The 26,003-nt window shown below is 34.2% G+C and overlaps 2 protein-coding genes and 1 non-coding gene across 4 annotated transcripts in view; 1 reads left to right on the forward strand and 2 right to left on the reverse strand.

Moving 5' to 3' along the window:
* Window positions 1-26,003, forward strand: part of LOC111508333 (transmembrane protein 47) — a 351,117-nt gene that overhangs the window by 85,763 nt on the left and 239,351 nt on the right. Inside the window, exon 1 of one of the 2 annotated variants that reach the window (XM_074175658.1) lies at window positions 25,116-25,251. The exons of the other annotated variant lie outside the window; for it this stretch is intronic. The gene's annotated coding sequence lies outside the window, so the exon portion shown is untranslated. Of the gene's footprint in view, window positions 1-25,115; window positions 25,252-26,003 lie in introns of those variants that run through there. 2 annotated transcript variants of the gene reach the window in all.
* On the reverse strand, window positions 13,369-13,440 carry TRNAW-CCA (transfer RNA tryptophan (anticodon CCA)). Its single transcript has one exon. It is a non-coding gene; the product is annotated as a tRNA-Trp (tRNA).
* Window positions 16,776-25,049, reverse strand: LOC111504301 (uncharacterized). Its single transcript, XM_023158819.2, has 3 exons — window positions 24,911-25,049; window positions 18,987-19,441; window positions 16,776-18,293 (listed from the first exon to the last, which is right to left on the reverse strand). Exons 2-3 carry the CDS (start codon window positions 19,414-19,416, stop codon window positions 17,509-17,511), a joined length of 1,215 nt encoding a protein of 404 aa, XP_023014587.2. The 5' UTR covers window positions 19,417-19,441; window positions 24,911-25,049; the 3' UTR covers window positions 16,776-17,508.

Consider the following 26,003-nt stretch of genomic DNA (forward strand, 5'->3'; position numbering starts at 1 on the left):
TTTATCAAGAAATCTAAAAATCCGGAGTTTATCCTAATCAAGATGGTGTTCAATAAAGTATCAGATGGAGATCTTTCAGGAGCTGTGAAAATTTTATGTTCTGATGACAAACTGGCAAATTTTAGCACGGAAACCTTTCGTGAACTCTAGTCTAAGCATCCTCAGTCAAAAACTCGAATTTGTTACCAAACTAACACCTTTTCAACTAGTCCTTTAGTAGTGAATGACAATGAAGTTCGTCAAGCAATTATGTCTTTTCGTACGAGTTCCTCTGGAGGTTTGGATTCTTTGAGGCCATCTCATCTGCAGGACTTGATAAGTTATAGTGCTGGTTCTGCTGCATCGAAGATTTTATCATCGCTAACAGCCCTTTGTAATGTTTTGCTATCAGGTACTGTGAACGAAGAAATTTGTCCCATTTCATTTGGTGCTTCATTATGTACTTTGAAAAAGAAAGATGGTGGAATTAGACCGATGACGGCAATCGGTGGCAATGTGTTTCGCCGTTTAGTTGCAAAACTGGCTTCATTCAAGCTGAAGGAAAAACTAGGAAATATTTCTCTTCCATTTCAATATGGTTTTGGATCTCCAAGTAGTTGTGAAGCCGTATCCTATGCTGCCCGAAGATATATTGATGAACACGAGTCCAAGGACGGAAAAGTTTTTCTTAAATTGGATTATAAGAATGCTTTCAATATGCTGAATTGAGACTGCATCTTGAAATCGGTTCAAAATAGCATTCAGAGTTATATTCTTTTGGATCCATTGCACCTGCTCTCTTTTGCCTGTCTATAGGCAATATCATCAAAAATTTTAAAACAGAGTTCAATGCTTGGAATTCAGATGACGGTTCTCTGGGAGGAGACCATAAGGAAGTTCTCAATGCCCTTTCGTCTGTTATTAAAAAGTCAAAGGAAATTGAGCTTGAACTAAACTTCCATAAATGTGAACTTCATTTTCTGAGTGAACCTAATTTGAATATTTCGAGAAAGTTCAATGACGTTGCTCCTGAAATCAAAATAATTGAAAGGATTAGTTTAATTTTTCTTGGTTCCCCTCTCACAGAACAATCATTCATCACTTTTTTTGGGTAAAAATTACATAATTTCAGAATTATTCTTCTCGTGTTCATGCTCTTCCAAGACATGTAGCTTTCCATCTTCTCAGAAACTGTTTGACTATTCCAAAGCTCCCCCAACTCATGAGATGTTTTCCAACCTGGTATCACCAGACTTATCTGATCAAGTTTGATGAAGAAATTCGTAACACTCTTCGACTTTTATTGAATGGTCAATTGGAGAGCAATGCATGGCATCAGGCTACTCTTGCTGCATCTTATAGAGGTTTAGGCATTCGTACAATCACTGATCTTTTACTACCTATCTTCCTCTCTTCGAGTTATAGTGTGATCAATATGATAGAATCAATTTTACCATCCTCCTTTCCATCGGATAACAATTTGAGCGAGGCCGAACAACTATGGATCTCACGAACTAATCTAGAAGTGCCAAGAACCAGAAAAAATCTTCAACAAACCTGGGATATCCCTCTTGTAAAATATTTCTTAAATAATTTGTTAGACTTTGCTAAATTTCCTATAGATAAGACACGTATAAAGACAGTGTCGACAAAACATGCAGGCGCTTGGTTGGATGCCTTACCAGTTTCATCCTTTGGTACATTATTAGACAATGAATCTTTTAGAGTTGCTGTAGGCTTTCGACTAGGTTCCAATATTTCTGTTCAACACAAATGCAAGTGTGGAGTGGAAGTAGACACCCGAGGATATCATGGATTGAGTTGTAGATATAGCGCCGAGCGCTTTTCCCGTCATCAAACTGTAAATGATGTCATCAGACGTGCCTTAAGTTCGGCAAATATACCTTCCATCTTGGAACTCCCAGGCACTTGCAGCGATGATGGGAAACGACCAGATGGCATGACTCTCATTCCTTGGCGGAAAGGAAAACCGGTTGTCTGGGATTTCACATGCGTCGATACTTTGGCTCCTTGTCACGTTCCTTCGACTTCTGTATCCAGCGGTGCAGCAGCTTCATCAGCGGAATTGTCAAAAACACGGAAATACAATTATTTGGGAGATAATTTAATTTTTTATGCACTAGGAATCGAAACATTTGGTACCTTAGGCCCCCAAGTCCCCAAAAGAACTAATATTTAATTCAGTTTTGAGCAGTTCCTTATCCTTTCAGTCCAATGAAGGGGTGAATCATCGTATCCGTGTTTATTCAGAAGAATATAGTAGTGGCAAACGTAGTTGCAACAATAGATCGGTGATACATTCTTCAGTCAAAACTCTTGGGTTCAATGGGTTAAAAAATCTTGGAAACACCTGTTTAATGAACAGTATAATCCAGTGTTTATCAAACACGGGATGGTTGCTGGAATACCTAAAAAAAGATACATACATGGAAGATATCAAAACTAGTATTTCTAGTATGAAATATGTTTTAATCAAAGCGATCGCAGAAGTTTTAAAGGAATTGTGGTCAGAAAATGCATCTGATAGAGTAATTAACACAGTCTACTTCAAAAATAAGATTCAAAGATTTGCCCCTCGATTCATGTGTTCTGCTCATCAAGACGCCCGCGAATTCCTTCGATATCTTTTAGAAGGTTTACATGAGGACCTCGACAGAATTACTGAGAAACCTGAACCGATCTTAACTGAGATTGACGAAAAATTGAGCGATAACGGAAAAGCACAAGAGTCCTGGCAGAGATATTTGAATATGAATAACTCCAAGATTGTAGACTATTTCGTTGGTCAATTAAAATCCACTATGAAGTGCACACACTGTAGACACTCATCAGTAACCTTTGATCCTTTCTGGGATTTGTCTCTTTCCATACCACAAATGACTGGCCAATTGAGTTTGTTACATTGCTTGGATTCTTTCACAAGAGAGGAAACTCTGGATGGAGATGAAAAACCAATGTGTTCGATGTGCAAGCAAAGGAGAAAATGTACAAAGTCCTTATCAATCTATAAGTTTTCCCGTATTTTAGTAATTCTCAACGGAAAGATTCAGAGGCAAATTAAATGTTTTCATTGACTTTTCTTCAGATGGATTAGATATGAGCAGTTATGCAGCAGACAATGTGGCTCCTTGTCGTTATAATCTGTATGCACTTTCAAATCACAGTGGGACTACTTACAACGGACATTACACAGCATATTGCAGACACCCATATAGCGGCACGTAACATGAATACAACGATTCACACGTGTTCCCATTTTCGCCAAAATCACTTGTGAGCGATGAGGCATATGTCCTCTTTTATGAACAGAAGGGAACGAAGCAGCACCTTTGATGTGATTTTTTTTTCTTCTTTCTTTTTTTTATAATCTTAGTTCTTTGAATTGATTTGTATTTCATGAAAAAAAAATTCATGATAATTAGTGATTTTTATTAAGTATCGGCCAGTTCTATTCAATTATTAATAGATATTTATTATATATAAATATAGTTGACCACACGGAAAAAAAAGATTTGTTGAATGAAATAAAATTCACTTCATTCAAAGAAATAAAAGTGTCATATATGCACGACAAAATATTTTGTTGATGCAAGTAAAAAGAATTCTTGACTCCTAACTATTTCTTCAAGCATATGTTCATTGTATCAAACAAATATTTCATTGAAACAATCACATCCATTAGTTATTTCAATTCAAAGAAGAATTGAATTCAAGTAATATTTTGTCTAATTGATAGCGAGAATGATTTAGAGTAATTCGAATATTCTATTAAACAAACAAAATTTAAAGATGGGTGAAATAGTGGATCTGATTGAAATAATCAAATGTATTTTCTATTTGAGTAAAATTTATGTTGAAGAAACATAATATATCTGCAGGATGATGGAGAACTTTGCTTGTTTTGATAATGGCAAAATTTCCACCAAAGTAATGATTTTGTTGAACAAATAATGAATAGTAGTTGAACGAACAATGTTTATACCTCATTGTGAGTATCTTTCTGATAGAGTAAAGCATTGGAATTTGGTTATTGGATTCAATTAACCAAATATTATCTGAGTACCAGCATCTCGTTGGTAGTAACTTTCAGGTCTACTGAAAATTACTTTTCTCTTCTCCAAAACTTCAATATGTTTTTTAAGTTTGTAGATAAAAAGCATCACGTATAGTTTTAGTATATTGAGAAAATTACTTTTCGGCAGAATCAGAAATTTAAAAATGCCAATTAGGTCATTTAATCCCAAGTTATTAAGAAATTCCTCCATGTCTAAAAATAAAAGAGATTATATTGCATGTTTTGAGTTCGTGCAGTTTTGTTGGATGTCATCATTTCTGTAAATATGTTACAAATAACTTTCCTTTTTCGGTATTACTGATTTTAATAAAGTAGTACAAGAGAAAACTGTGATTATTTCACAATGTTCTTTGAAAGAAAAATCTTAAAAAGAGGTTCCTTCAAGGATTCAGTATATACTATCATGATGAAAATGAAATCATTGTTTACGGCACCATTCAATTATTTATGATGTAAGAAATTTACAATTCGAAATAAAGGTACAGCTCTTCGCCGACATTGTATACCTACACCTATTTCTGTGGCAAACACCTCAATTGTATTTACTCTGAAAATGTCTAATTCCTTCGTATCCAAAGATCAAAGGTCAAATAGATACCCAGTGTATGCATACCTACCTACCTCTCAATGATAATCATTTCACTCGACAACTTCTACTTTCTTAAAAACAGAATTGAAAACATGGAAGCTTTCTTTCAGTCATTACATTAAACAATAAGAACTTCAAGCCACTTTTATAGATAGCTGTCGAGAAAAATGTATGGGCACGTGCTTGAAAAAAACGATGTCCGTTTATCCAATACATGTTATTCATAATTATTACAAAATATGGAATGAAAGAAAGTATATTATCAACATACCTGTGAAAACACTGAAAAACTTCAATCCACGTATAATCAAAAAGAAACTGTAAACCTCAAAAAGAAACTGTTGAAGTGAAAATAAATATTCAGTTGATTCAATTATATATTAGTGTCAAAACAGCACCCCATAGTGTTAAACTGAATTGGACAGTTTTCATTCAGCAGACGTACTTTTGATTTGATGAAATTATATTGTTTGACTCAACCGAATTATTTTGAGAACTCAATAAATGTTATTCTTGAAATGATCCACAATTCATTTGACTAAGTAAAAGACCTCTTGAATTGAAATATTAGAGAAATTAAAATGAGAATTTCATTTTGTGTCCGCAAAATTATCATCTAATCGATACAATACACACGTCGTTTGGAATGAATGATATTCAATCAAAGTGATGAAATAAATTGGACTAAATAAATTTCTTTGAAGTAACAAATCTTTTTTTTCCGTGCATTTATCCGAAATTGTTATCTCATAACCATCCTAAAATTTGAAAATGATATTATTTGTCTAAATTTAGATTTGGAAAGAGATTATAAAGAGAAAAGATTTGTTTTTTTTTGTTGTATCGTAACGGATAAACTCTAAAATTACTTACTCAATTTTGAAAATAATATTATCTGTAGAAAACTATATCAGCGAGTACCACTGTCATCTGGGACACTCTCTAATGAACTGGAATGGGAGAAACGAAATCCGCCTTCAGAGTGGCAGAAGGTTTCATTGTTTTTTAGCGGCAACATCGATTCCACTTTAACTGACTAATGAAAATGTACTAATTGCTGTTCCTAATTTTAATTTCGAAAGTTTAATTGCCAACCGTTTTCGATGGAATAGAATGGAATAAGATTCCTTCGATAATGAAGCGAATAGAAAGAAATCTTTGTCTTGGGAGCGGATTGGCAAATTGATGGCGTCAACGTGCTTATACGAGAAATTCATTGTAGATGCGAGTTTTTTCTGAGGGTTGGACGAAAATTGAAACCAACATAAAATTAACAAACCTCTCGACCTGTTTGATTTGTGAAATTCATAAAAGTATTTTGACAGGTACTTTTACAATAACTGTATATTTTTTGGGAAAGAAATGTTTTGGCATTCTACTACTTGATCTTGATACAAAAAAAGTGGGAATCTTCCAAAGAAAGACGGGAGAAGTAACTCTATACATAGATGTGTAGATCATACAAAGAAGTAACTTTCAGACAAAAACTGAAAGAAAAAGCCCTCCTGAAACAGCTACTTTCATATAAACATTGAATTACACGAAAGAAGAATTCTTTCGAAACAAATACTTTCATATGGAAACTGAATTATACAAAAAACACTTTTCCCTACTCAGTTTGTATTCCAAACATTCGTTATGGAATTATATCAGATATCATTCACAGGATTTCTACACAATATACTAAATGAAAGGTAAAAATTTCACTTACATGGAACACTGGTAGACAACGATGTTTCGCCGTGAGACATTTGCCTTAGAGCTCTTCAGTTCCAATCTGGATAATATTATAAGAAAAAACCACACAATTCATTCATAAATTACGATTTTTATGTCAGGGAATAAGTTTAATCTACTTACGTCATCGATGACATCGTAATGACATTCATTCACTTATTTGATTAAATCACAGCCAGAAAAAATCTTGTTTATATTGAAAGGGTTATGTTTTTAGTAGTGACTAATTTTTTGGAAAGAAACTTTTTGGCTCTCTACTAATCTATCTTGATACAAAAAAAATGTGGGAATCTTCCATAGAAAGGAAGGAAGCAATCAATTTTAAGAGAAGTAACTCTATACAGTTTGTGTCTGAAAGTTACTTCTTTGCATGATCTACACATCTGTATATTTTCATTATCATAGTCCCAGCTAGTACAATTTTTTGAGTTTTAGTAAAAATATTGGACAGAACAAAATAAAATAGATATTTTTGTATTAAGCGTCTAAAATGAGTGTTAATCTCGTATGTTCCATGAAAACACGAATTTTATACACGAAATCAAACAACATTTTTTGTACAACTTTGAATGTGAATTTTCATCGTCTTAAATATATTAATAGTCCAGTTAATTTAGCGAATAACTTCGGAATGAGAGGTAATAAGCAAAATATTTGTATATACCTTTATTATGGCGTTTTTAAAGCTGTCCCGTAAGTCTCATATAATCTCGTGTCTGTATCGGAAGTAATACGAGGTCAAAGGTGAAAAAAATAGGTAATACTTACCTACTTTGTGTAATTAAAAACTTATTATGAAATAATTATTGTACATTTTAATGTATCCAAAAAACATTTCAAATATAAATGTGATTAAGTACCTATCTTATATATACATTTTTGATGTTAGATTTTTTGGGGTTAGATAATATATTATACTTATCACATTATTATGTATCTTACATTTATATTAATTTATTCAAAGGAAATTTCAAGGAAATGAAGTGAGTAAATATATTTTAATTTCATCTTTATTCAACAGCTGTACATTCCTGACAATTGAAATGAAATTGTTGTGAAAATCTTTAAATTTTTAGTAATGTAAAAAAGAAAAGTATTAGCTTTCTTCTTCATCTTCTGGACGTTCAGGAATTTCTGTTTCATCGTCATCATCTTCGTTGTCCTGAATCGTTGTTTCCAGACCTTCCAGAATTTCTGGGTCAAATGCACCCTCTTCTTCACTGTCACTTTGCAATGATACAGCATTGAAGCAAGCTTGCCCATTACACTGACCACAAACTAAAGCGAATCGCAACCCCGATTTTCTACATCCACACTGTGGACCATATCCATTTTTACAATTACAAAATAAAGTATCAAGTAATTCATCGGAAGGTGCTGGTAATATTGTTGTCATTGGCTCTAGAAATTCATTTTGAAGAACCCAACCCCATTCCAGTGGTTCCAAATCATGCCCTAATCATTTTTGAACTTGGTAATAAACACGGTTTATATGTTGATGGGCATAACTGGACAGGTTTATGAAGTTTTGTAGGTTAATGAAGTGAATATATCGAAGATGATCGATATTATTCTTAGATTTTGAAGCCTTGAATATCGCTAGTAAGATTTGAATTCCACTTTTGTATAATTGTTGGACAATACATCTTGACGTGTTTTTTTGTCCCGATAAGTTATCGCTTTTAAACAACTGTTGTCTTGAAGATATTATTCAATGTTTTCAGTGAAATCCAAAATAACTAAATAATACTTCTCTTTTCCATATATTGTATCCTATCGATACTTCCGGTACAATTTCACAGCATCCAGTGGTCTTTCTGTGTCGTTACTAAAGAAACGGTTTGTTGGCACGCCTCGTGTTTGACTATGTTTGCTCGTAGTAGCTTCAATTTTAATTTATTTTCAAGAAAATGTATGTTGATTATAATAGTGGTAGTGATACCCCATTAGATATATCTGAGAAAGCAAATGAAGTACCGGCGTTGGGGCATTGGAAGCTCTTGGCTCCTACCGAGCAACGTCTAAATTGGTAGCAAATTGCCAAAAACGATTCTCCTCCATAGGAAGACTTAACAGATTGTCTCGGGTCTGGATTCCTGGCCATACTGGCCTGGAAGGCAATGGGTCTGCTGACTCTTGCAAAGGTGGGTGCTGCAAGCAACCAGAACCTGCCATTGGCATCGCTTTAGGCTTTGCCAAACAAAGATTGAACACCTGGATGGCAAGAAGATTTATGGACTTCTGGTAGAATCTTCCAGGATTGGCTCACTCCAAGGCGTTTATTCACCCTTCAAAGCTTGATACCAAACACTTGTTGGACTACAGTAGGAATGAACTACGATGTCTAACAGGCATTCTTACAGGTCACTGTCATTTGAATCATCATATGCAGAGACTCGGACTGTCGGAAGACAGTGTGTTGCCTCTGTTTGGAAAATGATGAAACAACAGAGCACATACTTTGTGCCTGCCCCGCTGGGTACAGAATCATGTTCGGCAGAGCCGTAGTCTTACCATCTGACCTGAAAAACCACTCACCATATAAGCTAATCGACTTTAGTCGAGCGTGCATAGGTGTGAGCCACAATAAACCCTTGCGGGTTGCGGTGGAGGGTCGAATAAACCCACTCACTTTGGACCTAACCTAACCTAATCTAGTATCTTATATGTTACCGGCCAAATCCAAGTTAGTATATGAGAAAATATATGACCAATTTCGTGAATGTTGTGACAAGAAACATGTAAAGAAGGTTTCTGAAAACGTACTTATATGCTATTGAACAATAAAAAATTTCAAAGCTTCCTACGTTATGGAGTGTCTATTCAACGATGAACATTACATTGAATGTTAAGGAAAATATTGATAAAAGGAAATTTTCAAAATTGGTCCCGCTCATCAAGAATAAAAGCGTCGGATACCGAGGAAAAAAATCTAAAATTTTATCAGAGGATGATATCAATAAATTCATTCAAGATACTGATAACAAAACAAATTTACTTTATAAGGTACAGATATAATTATAATTTTGTAAGAATAGTACTTATTTCAGTATTTGTAGTTGTCCTAATTTTAGGTATCAGTGATGCTGTGAAAAATTATAACATATAACTATTGATGCATTAAATATGCTGGATCTATATTAATTTTTAAAATACCTGATACAAAGGCCCATTGTGCAAGAACGTTTACAGTTTCAAATTCTGTATATAGCACTACGGCTGCCTCATACAAAAGGTAACAGATCATTTTTGAAATATTCGAGAGGAAAAAGTATCAACCAACATATGGGGATAAATAAAAAAGGATAAATTCACAGCTTAATCGCATAATGGCTTGGAGAAGACATATACAGGGTATTCCATATTCGATGGTCTATTAGACGTATCTAGAGAACAGAAATAGATGGGAGTTTCAAATTTTGGTTATCGTTGTGGATGGTTTTGATGTATGGTTTCAAAATATTTTCATATCCGCATTGTTGCCACATCTACATGTAAGAGACATCAACTGGAAGTTTTAAATGGATCACTCTGTATATTATATCATTTTTGAATTCTGCATCGAAATCCAAGTTACTTTTGTGAACCATGTTGTATACCTATCTCTCACAGTTTTTAAAATAATAATCATTTTGTAAGTTTTTTTTGCAAAAACATATTATTTTTATTATTCTCAAATTCTGGCAACATTGAGATAAAGTATGGCGACTGTTATTTCAGAACGGAACTCAAATCTTATTTTATACAGAGTGTCTGTGAAATACGTCTCAATTTGTATCTATGAAAAACGACCATAACAATTTTTTTTCAAATAGAACACCCTGTATATTATTTAATTTTCGTATTCAGCCAACCAATGTGAACAACTTTGATCCACTATGTCCTATACCTATCTCTGACCGTTCATGAGATATGAACTATTTTTACCTCTGTGGAAAAATCTAAGAAATGATATAGAGAACACCTATCAATACGAAACAGGAACTGAAAGATCGGATAGATGTGCCTTCGAGGAAATCGACCCGTTGGAAATCCGCAGAGCCACGACTGATCACATAAATACATCATCAATCCATCAATGTTTACACGCGAATGGTCAGCATTTCAAGCACCTGAGCTAGTGAATTGTTGTCATGTCAATATCAAATGTCAAATAATTGCAAAGCTAGTTTCACAATATTATCTATTGTTTTTTAGTGTAGAATTAATTTTGTTATCAGTTTAATTTTGAAAAGTGTTACTTCTTCGGTCAAAATAGTAATGTTTGTACTATGAAATTTCATTCATGTATTCCATTAAAACTTTCTGAACTAATATAAAGTTATTATTCATTATTCAATGTGTTCAATAAATACATTTTTCGCCGACTTTTGTAATTGAAATGTTATATTTGTTTAGAAGCAAAATAATTATAGAAGAATTCATATCTCACAAACGGTCAGAGACAGATACAGGACATAGTTGACCAAAGTTGTTTACATTGGTTGGCTGAATTCAAAAGTTGAATAATATACAGGGTGTTCCATTTGAAAAAAAAATAGTTATGTTTGTTTTTCAAAGATACAAATTAAGTCGTATTTTTCAGACACTCTGTATAAAATGAGATTTGAATTTCGTTCTGAAATAATGACCACCATACGTTATCTCGATGTTGCAAAAATTTGAGTTCGATGTATCTGTTAATTCATACGATATTAAATATTAAAATACCATGTTATTGCAAATCTAAATATTGTTGATACGATTTTTTCAAATGGAACCCATACACTATTCTATTCTTTTTGTATGCTACGAAAAAAAAGGTATCAAATTCATGAATAATGTCTTATACCTAAAATACACCCCTGGCAAAATCCAATTTTGGGAAATATTTGAAATGTAAATCATTCAAAGCAATACCAAACCAAGAAAGCTTTGAAAAGCAATGAACTAATATTAACTCTGTCATTGGTAAAAGGTAACTCAACATGAAAATAGATGGATTGAAATAAAATACTATCAGAGAGATGAATTATATCTTTGTTTATTGATATCGAACAGAGTAATTTTATTTTGTTTATATTTTTTAAGGTTAGATTTTACTTTAATTTTAGAATTTAACTTCTTCTTTAAACTCAAATAATATTGTGGTTCATTTCAACAGATGTTCAAAGACATTGCAGCTTTGTTCTAAACAAGAATATATTCTTTTTTGCATACCACTATTTGTTGCTTTCTGTATGGAGTCAGGAATCGAATTATTGAAAGCTCTCAGAACCCTTCTTTTCATGTTTTCTTTATTACTCACAGGATCCTCATAAACATTTTCTTTGGAAAGCGAGGTCTGGAGAGGGAGGAGGAAATTTAAATGGCCACTGCCAGTCGCCACTGCCACTGATCTTCTAATATCCCATTCAACAACCCAGCAACGGTATCAGTATTATGTGCAGGGGCTCCATCCATCTGATATCATAACTTAAACGGTATTTTTCAGAAACATGTCTTATGGATTCACCAACCACATTCCTAATTATATGCGAATATCTATCGCTGTTCAAATTATCTTCATAAAGATATAAACATAAAATTCGGTCTTCCTTTATAGCGCAAAAAACATTAAAACTTCATGAATCCTAGAAGTTGCGCTGGCGAACGAGCTTTGGATTTTCTGCTGCCCAAAAATGCTATTATGGCGGTTGTACATACCATTCTTGGCAAATTTCGCTTCATCTGTCCATATCATGTTCTTCATGAAATCAGGGTCCTCCTATGTCTTGATAAGAAACCATTCGCAGAATTCCACTCGTGCAGGTAAGTCGAGAGGTTTCAGATTTTGAACCTGGTGATATTTGAAGGGACGCCACTTATGTTTGATTAAAATCCGGTTTATTGACGAACATTAAATTCTAAGTGACTTTTCTGCGTCTTTCAACTAATTTTCTGGATAGGCTGTGAAGTAGGCCAAAACTATAATTTCGATGTCCTCATTGTTTACGAGTGTTTTTTTTTTGTTGATGACAGACGAAAAAGATCCGAAGTCACGGCAGTTTCTTAGAAGTCTTCTCAGAATATTTTTATTGGATCTGTATAGCTTTGGAAATCTTTCTGCATAAACACGATAAATTCTGTTCATTATCTTATTGGATTCACCATAAATGATTATTAAAATCAGGAAATCTTCATTAGAATACCCCAAACGAGACATTTTGCACACAAATAGAAAACTACGAAATACACGTCAATTATATCGCATCAAATTTTGACATATTTGTTGTAACTTCATTTGTTTTCAAAGCTTTCTTGGTTTGATATATCTTCGAATGATTTACATTTCAAATATTTCCCAAAATCGGATATATCTTGCCAGAGGTGTATTTCAGGTATAGGACATTCTTCATGAATTTGATTTTTTTTTCGTAGTATCCTAATATAATAGAATAGTGTATGGATTACATTTGAAAAAATCGTGTTTCATGAGTTTTCTCGATGTTATGTTTTAGGTGAAAATTTCGACCACCCTGTAAATTATTTTCGAAATTTCGATGGACCTGTTCATGACTTGATTCTTAAGGTGTGATTCTGTGAAATTTCACATTTTCAATTGTTACTGTCTATGAGTTATGATTTTTTTGGAGTGGTGTTGTAACTGTCAAATTTTTCAGAAAAAAATTAATATCTAAAATGTGCTGAGGAATTCAAAAATGTAATAAAAATAAGGAAGTTGCCCTCAACTTTCTGTATAACGGAAAGAGACCGGAAGTTGAAAATATTTTAGTTGAGAAGGCCATTTTGTAAAACCGACTACCGCAAAATTTCTAGTTTTTATTTTGAATCGTTCTCCATATATTCCTAATGAACGCTCGTCGTGAAAGACCCTGTATACTGTGAAAATATCAAACAATAAGAGTAATTCGAAAGTTATACGATAATAAACAGAGAAAGAATGCCTGATTACTTTTTGAAAGCAGTAATAAAATAAAAAAAAAGATGACCCCGACGTGATTTGAACACGCAACCTTCTGATCTGGAGTCAGACGCGCTACCGTTGCGCCACGGAGTCTTGTGATTAGAATCCACTATAGATTGGATCCAACGAATTGATTGTTGCAAATTAAATTTATCGGGTGTGGAGGACTATAAAGTGTGTTCAAACGATGCGTAATAACCGATATTACTAGGTGCGATATGTCCCCATTATTCTCATTCCAGATTTTTCATTTCTGCCAAAAGTGAATTTGAACTAGTTTCAAACGTGATCTTTCTGGCGCCGGTTTTTTTCAAACTGATACATACTATACACTGTTTCTGAGTGATATGTCCGCTATTTCTCCTATTTTTGATTCAGTCAAAGTACAAAGGTAGAGTGGTAGCCTGGTGTGTTGACGTGGGTGGTCAGTTCTATTCAGCCAATCGACCGCTGTGCGAACCGGTGTTCAGCCAATCGATCGATTTTCACTCCCTATCGTCCAACCCGTGTTAGGAATCACACGTTTGAAGGTAAGACCTCGTTAGTCCTTAGCTCGCACAAGTTTCGACTTTTGAGAGTTGTCGTTCGTAGAGGGGCGCCAGCTGGTTAACTGAAAAGTAGATTTTAAACACACGTTATCATCTTTCAATAGTTATGTTCCGGACTAGGATGTCACGCAGGTAGCTAAAGCTGGCTGGTGGTGACTTTAGTGATATCTCTAACCCAAAGTGACCTGATCGAAACCACCAAGTGAGGCTGGCCTCTGTTGATGGCACCGTGCATTTGTCTTGTTTCTGCAACCAAATGTTGCCTTATGTTGCTCTTGGCTATGCCGTACTGATGACAACTAATGAGCCGAAAGCGTCTGCGGTTTGCATTTTTTCAGAGTGCTTCTTCCACGAATTTTCGCAACTTTTGACACAACTAACCCAGCTTATGCTGGATCAGTTGATGTCATGTGAGTGGCAAGGGGTAAGGGTGTTTTTCACCTGAACTTGGGCATGTCATATGCACCTTTCCGGAATATGTTTATCATTCAGACGGTTTAGTTAGGGAAGCTATAGATTATGCTGTAGACTACCCCTCCCGATTTGAAGGCCTCGACACTCTGTCGAATGAGATCCTCATGTCCCCCGTTAACGGACCAATATCTTTTTCATCCATCCCACCCCAGCCAGGTAGGGGTACCCCGTGAACGGCGGTAGTGATGTCTGAGGACTTCATACCGCCAACATACCCTCATTCATGACTGAGGGTATGTTGGCCATTTGTCCTTCTTCGACAAAAATCAGCTAAAAGGGTAAGGGAGCTGGGCTCCATCCTGATTGAAATGAAGACGCTTGGTCGGTACTCAGACGGTTCACTTCATCTGAAATGACCTTCCCGGTACTGACCAAATGAAATTTTTTTATGATTCTTCGTTGCTAGAAGATATCACATGATTTGTATAGTTATAAATAAATAATGTTTCCTTTAAAATTAGAGTTGGGTATTCATATTTCAGTGGGTTTAATTCTCCTTGACTGGATGACAATTGGCAACAAACATGTTCTTTCATTTCCTAAGAATTTATAAATTAATTTCGGAATTAATGTCGAATTTTCCTCAATAATTGTGTGCACCTTCATGGTCAAAATTATCCGCTGTCCCTGCTCGACCTATTGTGATTATTGAAAAGTTTTATGCTCATGTTGAAAGGTTGCGAAACACGGAATTCACTTGATTATATCATTTTCATTAATAACATAGCATACTGTAATCTGTTCAAGTTCGCTCATCATTGATAGTATTCATTTAGATAGATATACAAGTTGTTTTGGAAATTTTCATTATAATTAACTGTGATTATCAATTTGGATTTTGAAACATGTAACCAAACAATTATGTAATATTTATGATTCACTCAGCAAGTTGTAAACTGGTGTATACGATAGAAAACATGTATTTTGGACACCTTTTGCTTACAAGAAACACAAACATATGGGGAATCCTTATCTCATCACTAATGATACCTCAAGAGGCGATGATACATCTGGAGAAGGTATTTTAGACAACTTCAGAATCTTACTTTGATAACCTACATAACTAATTTAAAGTTGTAAAAAATAACAATGAAATAAAAAATTCAGAACGTCGTTCTTCAGCTCCTCCTTGACAAAGAAGTTGATTGAACTGAGCTTTGTTCAGCAAGGGGCCTACTCTTGAGTCATGGGGATCTTTTTCCACTAGGAAGTGCCGTCAACGCATACGTTGATCTTATTTCTCAAGGATCATTCAATATGACCCGGTCAGAACCGTCCAAGGCTGAATATTTTAAGAAACCGAATGGCTCGATCCGTAATGAAAAACCTGTGCACTTAATTTAACATGTGACTACATAACATATTTTCTTCACTTGAACGAAGCAAAGTTTGATGGTATTTGAAGCATGTTACCTTCAAAGTCAAAATTTCGGAACAGCAACAGTCCTGTTCCGCAATTGGCAGACCACCGTTTTTGCCATATTTTTCTTAGTGATGGCCACCAATGAAAAAACTCAAGCCCTAAACAATAATGTTACAACACCTCCACTTTCAAAAGCCCATGAATTTCCAGCATCAGCTATTTATGTATAAGAAAATTTGAAACGAAATGATCTTTCACCTAAAAAGTCGTTATTGAACGTTTCGTAATTCAACTACTGTAGTTAGTCAAAAAGGCTGCAGTTAACAAATGTTTCAAAAATGCTAATAATTTGAGACATTATTGTTTTTTTTTTCATTATTCCATACTTCAATAATCTAATTTCAAGTTACATTCAATAGGAAAGAATAATAAAACAATTTGAACAATTAAACTCACTCAACTATTTATTACATTTGTTGAATACCTACGAATGTGCTTATTAAATGTAATGTTATGAATTTTTATTGTATATGTGAAACCGGTCGGTTTGATGAGTAAATTTGCATTAGAAATCTACAAAAGTATCAAAATTCAAGTAAGAGCAAATGTATATTTGTACATTTTTTATCTTATTTGATGAGCTATAATAAACTTTATTTATTTTGAACTTGATTGATAATTTCCAGAGAATTTGATACCGTCAATGTGAATAAAAGCATTCTATTTTCCTAATCAGATCTTTGGTGATTAATGTATGTACACGTCAAAAAGTAAGAAGGCTCTTTGCTTGGATGGTGTTCTATAAAAAGCAATAGGTTTTTTAATAATTTGGTATACTTCCACATTAGTCTTTGAATAAGATTCTTACAATATAACGGAAAAACAGATTTTAGCAGATTCAACAAATTTTGCGAACTAACATTTAGAAATTATACAGATTTCAGATCCTGAATTTTTAGAATCTCCATGCCGAATTTCTTAAAATACTTTGTCCTTGGAAGGATGAACAGTAAATGTGATATTCAAAAAAATGAATAACGTAATATTTTTAAGTATTTTATTATTTATTATAATAACAATATTGACCAACATTTAAAGTGAAGTTTGAACAGTAAATATCTTCTAATATATTCAGGACGAAAATTGGAAAGAAATGATGTCTAGCGGACTATTTCTAGACAATACTGAGGTAGGATCAGAAGTATTTTTACAGCAAATAAAAAATATTATCATCAAAATACTTGAATAGATTTCATTGATATAGAAAGCATTGACTATTGAAATTAAAAGCATTGAAATTAAAGTTTCACGTTCACTGCCAATGATAACTTTGATACTACTTTTATCAGAGTGAAGCACGTAACAAGCAACTATCTGGCAACATTAGAATGTAATATGAAATGTTTTAATTGAGAATAGAAATATATTTTGTATATACCTTAAAAAAGATTTTCGTAATGATAGTAGTATACTATTAACATTGAAATGAATGAAAAGCCTTTGAAGTGAAAAAATGACTTATTTTTTGAAACTTTTGTCAACATTGAAGTTACGGAAGCTTTCATCATATTACATAAAAAGGTAGACATATTTTTCTTTGAAAGTCTCGTTCAAAAAATTCAAGTGATAGCACTGTTTATGTGCTGATGCTTCATCTCTGTACATATATTTTAGCCAATTGTTTTTTCATTTTCGCATGTTGGTTACATGAAACTTTAGTCACCTTACAATTTTTTTCTATAACTTGAAAATACCTATTCAACTTCATGGAGTGAATCAAAAATTCAGCCATCCCCTTCGGTTGCATTCATGCAAGATGAAAAAAATTTTGTCTTTGTTTTCGTCTGATATTTTAGCTCCTTCCATGTTTGGTGGTTTCGTTGGATCAGGACGATCCAAACCACCTTCCAGACCCATTACGATGAAAGTAGACATGAAAAGCGTTAGACCTAAAATCCTATCAGCGCACGCGGACATTTCTTCCAGAAACAGTTTCTGCGAAAATGGGGAAGTATCGCAGTGACAGCTACTGAGAGTTTCGACAAATACCTGGTGATAGTATTCGATTAAGAAGTCCAAATTTTCCTCGAGTACGTCCCTTCGCACGCTGGTGAAGAGAAAGAAGAACAAATCAATCACAACAGAGTCGTAGGTGTATAACTGAAAGTCGACAAACTTGCAGGCAACTGTTTCGTTGTTTTCTTTTCTGAGCATAATGTTGTTCACCCACAAATCGTTGTGGATCAACGTGGAATAGGGTTCTCTGAAGGTTGTTGGTCGCTTGCCCCAAAGCGAAAGGGATTTTTCCACTTGGGGTGCAAACCGGCAGTAGTCTTCTGAATCTCTTATAACTTCCAATAGAAAGGAATTCATGTCCGGAGAGGACATCGGTGGACGTTCTGGCTGGAAAGCAGCCATGTGGGGTTTTACATAACTATCGAAGCTTTGGGGGCGCTTCAGCTTAAGAGCTAATGGAACAGCGTGGAATTTTGCGACGTCCCTCAGTACAAGTTTGCTGGTAGGCAGGTCGAAACCGGTTTTTCGATTTTCCGTGAAATAACCTGAAGACAGAAAGAAAATAAATTGTAGCTTGACGGATTTGGAACTGGTTTTCTGCAACTGTGAAAGAAAATAACTAACTATAATTCGAGTTCAAAACTGAATCTACAATTAATTTTGGCACCTTTATAGATATATTATTCGGTAGTTCATATCCTATCAAACTTCCCAATGAATACATCCCATAATGTAGAAGTACTAATATAACTGATTTGAAAAAAATATCTGAGATTCGAAGTATTAAAATTTCCCTTCAAATTATTCTTAGATATTAATACCATTCATTGATAAAAAGAAAATAAAAATATTTTTGAAATGATTGTGGCGTCAAATTATATGAATGAAGAACATTATGAATTTCAGTGAATTATAAGAATATCAATTGAATTTCTTTAAAAAACATCTAAATCATTTGAGAGGAGGCCATACACATGTATAAGATTATTCCAGATTTTGTTGAAATCCGACAGTGAATTCTTTTTACTAATTTTATAACCATGTAAAATATTTTTTCATGCCTTTTAACCAATTGATGAGGTGATTTCCTTTGATTTTTACCGATTTCTAGTCTTTTGGCCTTTTGATAATGTTATTTAAATAAAAGAATTGCACGTTTGAAGGCTTGTGCCACTATATCAACCGAGAAGTACTAAGTTACTTCAGTTTCAATTCTATTTATTAATATTCAAACCAACCTTTGATTTTCAAATTCTCCAGAATGAGAACAGCATTTCCGTCTACTTTGGCATCTTTATCCTCTAAATTACACCTTGAGCCATAATATTTCGGAAACAAATCGATCACATCTTGAACTCCTTGTTCTTTTTGGAATTGTTGTAAACATGGTACAATTTTTTCGTAAAAGTTCCTCTCGTTTTTGAAAGTCCACTGGATGTTGAATATCTCCTGATAGAATTCGAATTCGGGTATAAGTTTTGCTATTACACTCAAGTTTTCTGAATTCCCAGTCTTGTCATTCAAAACTAAATCAATTTTTAGTATTTCACTACCAAAGTTATCCCCGGGAGCTGTGAGTCTGGTGATTTTCGTACCTACAATTTTTTTATTCTGATCGATATGGTTGATCAGTAGTTCTTCTAGGTTTAATATCGTCGGTATCGACATTGTCACGACCGTTGTGTATCTATTACTGAAATTTAAAAAAAATATCAATGTGAAGGTCAACTCCGGAGATAAGAGTGTTTATCTAATAAATTATAATTTGGTACACAACTCGTATTATCAACCATTGAATTATGGAAATAATCTTAACTTATTCTTCTTGATCGCAGGGACATGTAATAAATTGAAAAAGTTTGTTTCAAACAACTGCTTATTTCCACATTACCGCAACATTCATGTGATTTTTTGTATTCTCTTCTGCTAATGAATTTTATTATTCAGCTGTTGTAAACTGCAAGCCCGCGCAAAATTTTTGGGAAGGTATTTGATACCTCTCAAGCATACGTAATGTTTTTAGTACCGAAATAACAAATGTCATCAGTTGAAAGTGGTGCGTGTGAAAATTTTGAAAAAGAGAAAGCACAATTAAGAGGGAACTGCGAGTATATCAAAAAATTTCTACGGCGTTCATAAATTTAGATACTACTGACAACAGGGACCAAATGATATACATAAAAGTGGGACAGCAAAATAGAAAAAAAAAAAGTATTTTCAGAAAAGTGGCCTCTGTATGCGAAGGTCATGAATTTCTGTTTGGCTTTCATAAAATTCGGGTCAGCTGCGCAATAGTGTCAGATTGGCCGAAGAAAAATAACCCTCTGATGAGATTCCCTGTTTTTGTAGCTCAGTTTGCATCGAAACCACCAGACGCTGTGTCGACACCAGAATACAGGAGCGCGGACGTGGTGGCTATCTCGCGCGATCGTAGAGGCCCTTAGTTGCAGACCATGTCCTGAGTCACAGTATATAAGTAAACACCAGTAAGTTCACTCTCCGCCATATTTGGGTCAAGATTCCCCACCTCGAATTTTATGCGCGGCCGAACTACAGCGCAACCGACTGAATCTGAGGCGTTTACCAAGCGAGCCAAATTGAAGCATGGGATATTATTACAGAGTGAGTCGTTGTAAGTGGTGATTTTGTATTTGTGAAAAATTTGTGTCTAGTTTCAAAATGAGCAAGTGTCAAGCTGTGGGTTTCTGTAATTTGCAGGGTGATGTCGGCATTCATTTTTTTTCCATTATTCATTATGAAAGATTGAAATAATGAACATATAACGAAAATCATAAAATTAATTGTTAAAGACCATATATAGTGAAGTCATTAATATGCAGACTTTTTATTATGAATTCAATTTGATGAAATTGAACTTTACGAATAGTATATGCCTTCAGTTCCACTGGAAATCCACAAAGGAAAGTAATTGTTCAACCACATCAAGTTTTGATTTGTATCTGTAGGAAAACAATTACTTCCACTGAAATCTTTGCAAAACCAAAGTATCAAATGTATATTCAAATAATCTTTTTTTGGAGTCTATGTTCCAGATAACCTACTATAAATAGCAAATATGTTTTTCTCAGATTCTGTCATCAATAACAAAAACATTAGAATTTCATTCAATTGACACACTTCATAATTAGCAAACTAGGCAACCCAAAACCAAGAAATCTGTATTTTATATTGAAGTTTTGATTTACAACAACCAACCCAATAATATAAAGAAAAATATTTCAGAAAAACGATTCAAAACAAAATGAAATTCTGCAAATGCCTTAGTAGTCATGGCAAAAGGCATACATTCGAACTGGAAACAGCCTGTTGCATACTTTTTTACCAATTCATCCACATCAACACTGGATATAAAAAGTTTTGAAGTGATTGAAGCTGTTAGGCAAATTATCAAAAATTTAATTGAGAGTTAGGGGTATCATTTCAGATTTAGGTTCTAATTTTTATAAACTTGCCAGAAAAGATCTCTGTAGAGCAGCCATATTTCTTTGTTGATGAGAAAAAAATATTTTTCATCTGCTGAAATGTGGCAGAAACCATTTTTTCGATGACTTTTTGAAATTTGATGAATATACAACGAACAAAAGTCATCGTGACATCTTGAACGACTTTACAACTTGGATAAGGAAAAGCAATATGGACTAGCACCCAAACTTACTGATTCTCATTTATTTCCAACTAACTTTCAAAGGATGAAGGTTAAATCAGCCAGTCAAGTTTTCAGTCATTCGGTAGCTACAGCGATGAATACCATGCCAGTTTCAATCAGATACCATCAGCAGCAATAGGAACGGTTACATTCATTGAAAAAATGGATGAAATGTTGGATATTTTGAATTCAAATAGATTTGACGGTGTGAAAGATTTCAATAAACCTTTTTTTAGAACATCAAAACAAATTGATTTTCCGAGGCACCAGTCAATCTAATTATAACACTGATGATCTTTAAACAAGACTCAACCTTTGACGGAAGCAAGGAACTCCTTCGAAAGTTCGAAATATATGAACATTTCAATCTAGCAGACCACTATTATAATATTCATGCAGTCATTGTTCACTGTGGTTCTGGTGTTGAATTTGGTCATTATAACGCCTTGGTCAAAAACGAAACGGACTGATATGTTTGACGATAGTCGTGTCACGAAGTGTTCTGGCGATGTATTGAATCTATTGGAGCCTCTTGAGACACCCTACATTTTGTTCTATGAGAGAGAGGACATTGGCAAATCAAGATATTCAGATGAAGTGGTGCTGCAGGTTTTTCTGGGTTTTCCTGCAGCTGAAAAAGCAAATGTGCCACTGGAATCAATGAAGTCGCCCTGGAGCGCCAATTAATTTTTATTGTTGTTTTTATTTTTATCGTTGTTTTATAACTTTTCACCAAATTAACTGTAATATCAAAAAAAGGAAAAAACACGACTGGACAAATGAGATTCATTGAGGGGTGGCAGATAACAATTTTGGCATTTCTGCTACTTTGGGAAAACCTACATAGTTAAGGACACTCCCACATATTGACGAGGAATATAAATCAGGACTGTGTGGAAAATTATTTTGGAATACTTGTGGAAATGCCAGAAACCCTACTCCTATTCAAATTACACACATTTACTCTTCAGTATTTCACACAGGCAGAAGGAACTAAGTGTCTAGAAGATACTAGTGAGATTATATCTAGTATTACAGATGCAGACATAAATAGAATGAAGAGTCTTGTAGAAGTTCCAAAAAATCTCTATAAACCTTTGAGAGTAAAGATAAATGTGTATACTCTCTAGCCACTCCAGAAGACAACAACTTGGATATCTTTTGAGAAAATGTTCAAGAAAACATTCATGAGAAGTATGTACAAATTTTGCCACGGCGGCTAGTACGATACTGAATGAAACAAATGTAGGTATATAGTCATTTCAAGGCATATAGTAATACACTAGCCAAACAGTTTGGAAGTTTATATATGCCTCCAGATTCATTTTCACAATGTATCATTCATCTAGAGACAGAATTTCTTAATCATTTCAACAATTTATGTGCCACTGATTGTGGTAATTTTCCATTGGATTATTTATTTTCTCTTTTCACAAGGGTAAGAATTTATTATACTTTGAAATTGCTAATAGAAATTTGAAAACAGATGTTAAAAGAAATCAAAAACTCATAATTCTGAAAAACCTTTAAATCATATTAGCATAAGTGTTTGACCTAAATTGTATAATCTCACTACATAAAATATACTTTTATTTCACCACCTTGTTTTTTTTTATGAATTCCTAAACAGTTCACAATCATATGAGACATTTATTGGGAGCTCCTCGTAGCAATGATGAGGTCAGATCATGGTCACATATTTTTTGATCGAACTTCGTGCAGAGGCGACATGCCAGCAAAAAATAAAATCTCGACCCGAAACATCAAAGACACCGACGGGAGTGAATTTACTTCTGTTTACTTATGTACGGTGTCTGAGTGAAGGCAGACCACGTGGTGAGATACGATGGGGCTGCTGTTCTGCCTAATTCAACCCTTGCACTACTCCATAGTTCGTTCATTGAAATCTGTAGGCATCCCAACAATTTCAGCGGACGAGGAAGAGGGTTATTCAGTACTCGAAAAGGCCAGAAATATAACTTCGATTAGCTTCCCACCAACGGCATACCTGTCAACAACGTGAACCAATAAGAAAAACTTAGTGACAGTGCGGACCAACCAGAATGTTTCAGCAAAAGTGCGGACCAATCAGGAGTGAGCATTTGCAAGGACATACCGCTACTATCCACCCGCCACAATGCTACCATCACTCCCTTCACCCTCTGAGAGTATAAATAGTTTGCACGTAGCTCGTCAGTCAGTTGTTGCTGAGAGATTTGAAGTTTGTTTTCAATAGATTCGTTTTACGCCAGAGATTCCAGCATGAACTATCAAGTCTGTTCTCGCAAGTAATGCTCATACTGAGGTATGATGTTTGCCACAGTATCATACAAAACGTTTGGTTCTTCTGGTTCCATTCCACCGCGGCCTACCAGTCCAAATTTAGTTATTTTCAAGTGTCATTTATTTTGTCATGCCGCAGTTGGTGTATGGGGAGGTAGACGTAATATCAATCTCCCACCCTAGACTTATTCAAGGGTGGTATTTGGATACTGGTAAAACTCGAGTAAGTTTATTACTTATTTAAAAAACAGTTACTTTTGTTCACATGCAGTACATTTTGGTTGGTGCAAATAACGAAAACAGAAAATTGAATTTTCCGCTCTAGAGGAACCTTTTTCATTTAAGCAGTAATGTGCGGCATTAGTAGTCATGTACTATGTAATATTTTTGCATGTGGAAAACAATAATACTTACTAATGTTTTTTCTACGGACTTGAACTTAACTATGAAACAGAACTGCAGCACCCTTCTCCACTCGCAGCAATTTTTTTTGCAGTAAATTACAGTTCCTTATTGGTTGGAAAGTAAACTGCGAAATTTTCTTTAATTCTTTGATTTTCGGTCAAATGAAAATTCGAGAAATCTAATGGTAAAGTTCGCATCATTTGGAATAACGTGATTTTCTTCGTTATCCATTCTTTCAGTAAAAAAAAAATAGAAAAGACTCCGAACATGTAAACAGTTTTTTTTTTTTTTAATTATATTGATGAATTCACCGATTTGTCCTGAAATTATATGAGTATGGCGTTGCATAATTTAACGAACGTGGTTAGTTTTTGTAACATCGATATTGACGCCTCACCATGATTCAGAATTCAGTAACAATGGGCAATCATACCATTGGTCATAGGTTTTTAAACAATTGGAAAAAATGGCTTTTAGTCACTGTATTGATTATTAATGTACAACATAACGATTGTAATGATATCCAAATAAAAAAAAATCATTCAAGGAGTGAAAGTACAATAATCAATAATTTTTGAGCAAACTGCTTCAGCTTGATTTTGATGTAGAATGATCGAAATAGGATATATAAAACTGGAAAAGTAGAAACTATTCAATTATACTTTGAAAACCAACACCTAAATTTAGTTCGAAATCGAAACCATACCCCTATTTATAGAAAATCCCATCTAATCCACGATATCAAACCCTTCAATTTCGGGGTGAAAGAATACATTCAAAAACAAACATTATTAAAATCATACGTACAGTTCCAATTTGCACTGCTGCCGATATGAACAAACAACAAACTGCAATAACTTCCTGGCTTGAAGCCACTTATTGTTACGTTGTCAAATCACTATGTGCGCACGCAACCATTTTAGAGGACCAGTGAATTAATTTTGGTGAGTTGAATTCGTTAATTCGAATGAATATCACAGATAAATTTATTTCTCCTTTGCAAATGAGATGATAATTATTCAAAATATCAGTTTGAATGTCAAAGCGCATTAAAACTGGTTGAAACAAAAGTGAAAAGTGACTGGAAGATTTCTGATTGAGCTCCAAGTATAGCCCAGCTGATTTGTTGTTGGAACTATTATTATGAGGTATGATCCTATGGTAAAAAAACAAATACTCTCAAATTGACAGGTTTTCACTTTCTGAAAAGAAATACAACTCAAAAAGATGTACCCGGAACTTTTATAAATTCATTTATTATGAATGATGCCACAACCAAGTGGAATATTGAGTAAAACTGTATGAAATAGCTACTTTATATACTTGTGATGCACTGTTGGAAACCTTTGGTGTAGTAATGAATATTACTAGAGTTTTATCCCAACACCAAACCAGTTCAATCTTCTTTTTGATTATTACTGGAGTTTTTTTCCAACACCAAATCGTTATTTTTGATACCTCGACACGTATTTCAATCAACAAGTGATCATCTTCAAGAGGAAGAATAAACTGGAAAACCTGTGAAGCTAACCCTATTTATGCTATACAGGTATACCATACAGGTATACCTGTATGTGGTATACCTGTATGTGTGGTATACCTGTATGGTATACCTGTACAGCATAAATAGGGTTAGCTTCGCAAGTTTTCCAGTTTAATCTTCCTCTTGAAGATGATCACTTGGTGATTGAAACACGTGTCGAGGTGTTGAAAATAACGATTTGGTGTTGGGAAATAACTCCAGTAATATTCATTAATACACCAAAGGTTCCAAACAGTGCATAAGTTCCTCTTGAAGAGGATCACTTGGTGATCGAAACACATGTCGAGGTGTTTTGGTGTTGGGATAAAACCCCAGTAATATTCAGCTACTCTATAGTTTTAACTGTCCACTTTCATT

This window comes from Leptinotarsa decemlineata, unplaced genomic scaffold (genome assembly GCF_025532065.1).
Source record: "Leptinotarsa decemlineata unplaced genomic scaffold, Ldec_3_MD MMD2_tig00001064_RagTag_RagTag, whole genome shotgun sequence".
Classification (NCBI taxonomy): Eukaryota; Metazoa; Arthropoda; class Insecta; order Coleoptera; family Chrysomelidae; genus Leptinotarsa; species Leptinotarsa decemlineata.

Coding starts and splice junctions, on each gene's coding strand:
- LOC111504301 (XM_023158819.2), bottom strand. CDS start 19,416: ATGTCGATACCGACGATATTAAACCTAGAAGAACTACTGATCAACCAT. Junction 18,294..18,986: donor GGAGAATTTGAAAATCAAAG/GTTGGTTTGAAT, acceptor TTCTGTCTTCAG/GTTATTTCACGGAAAATCGA.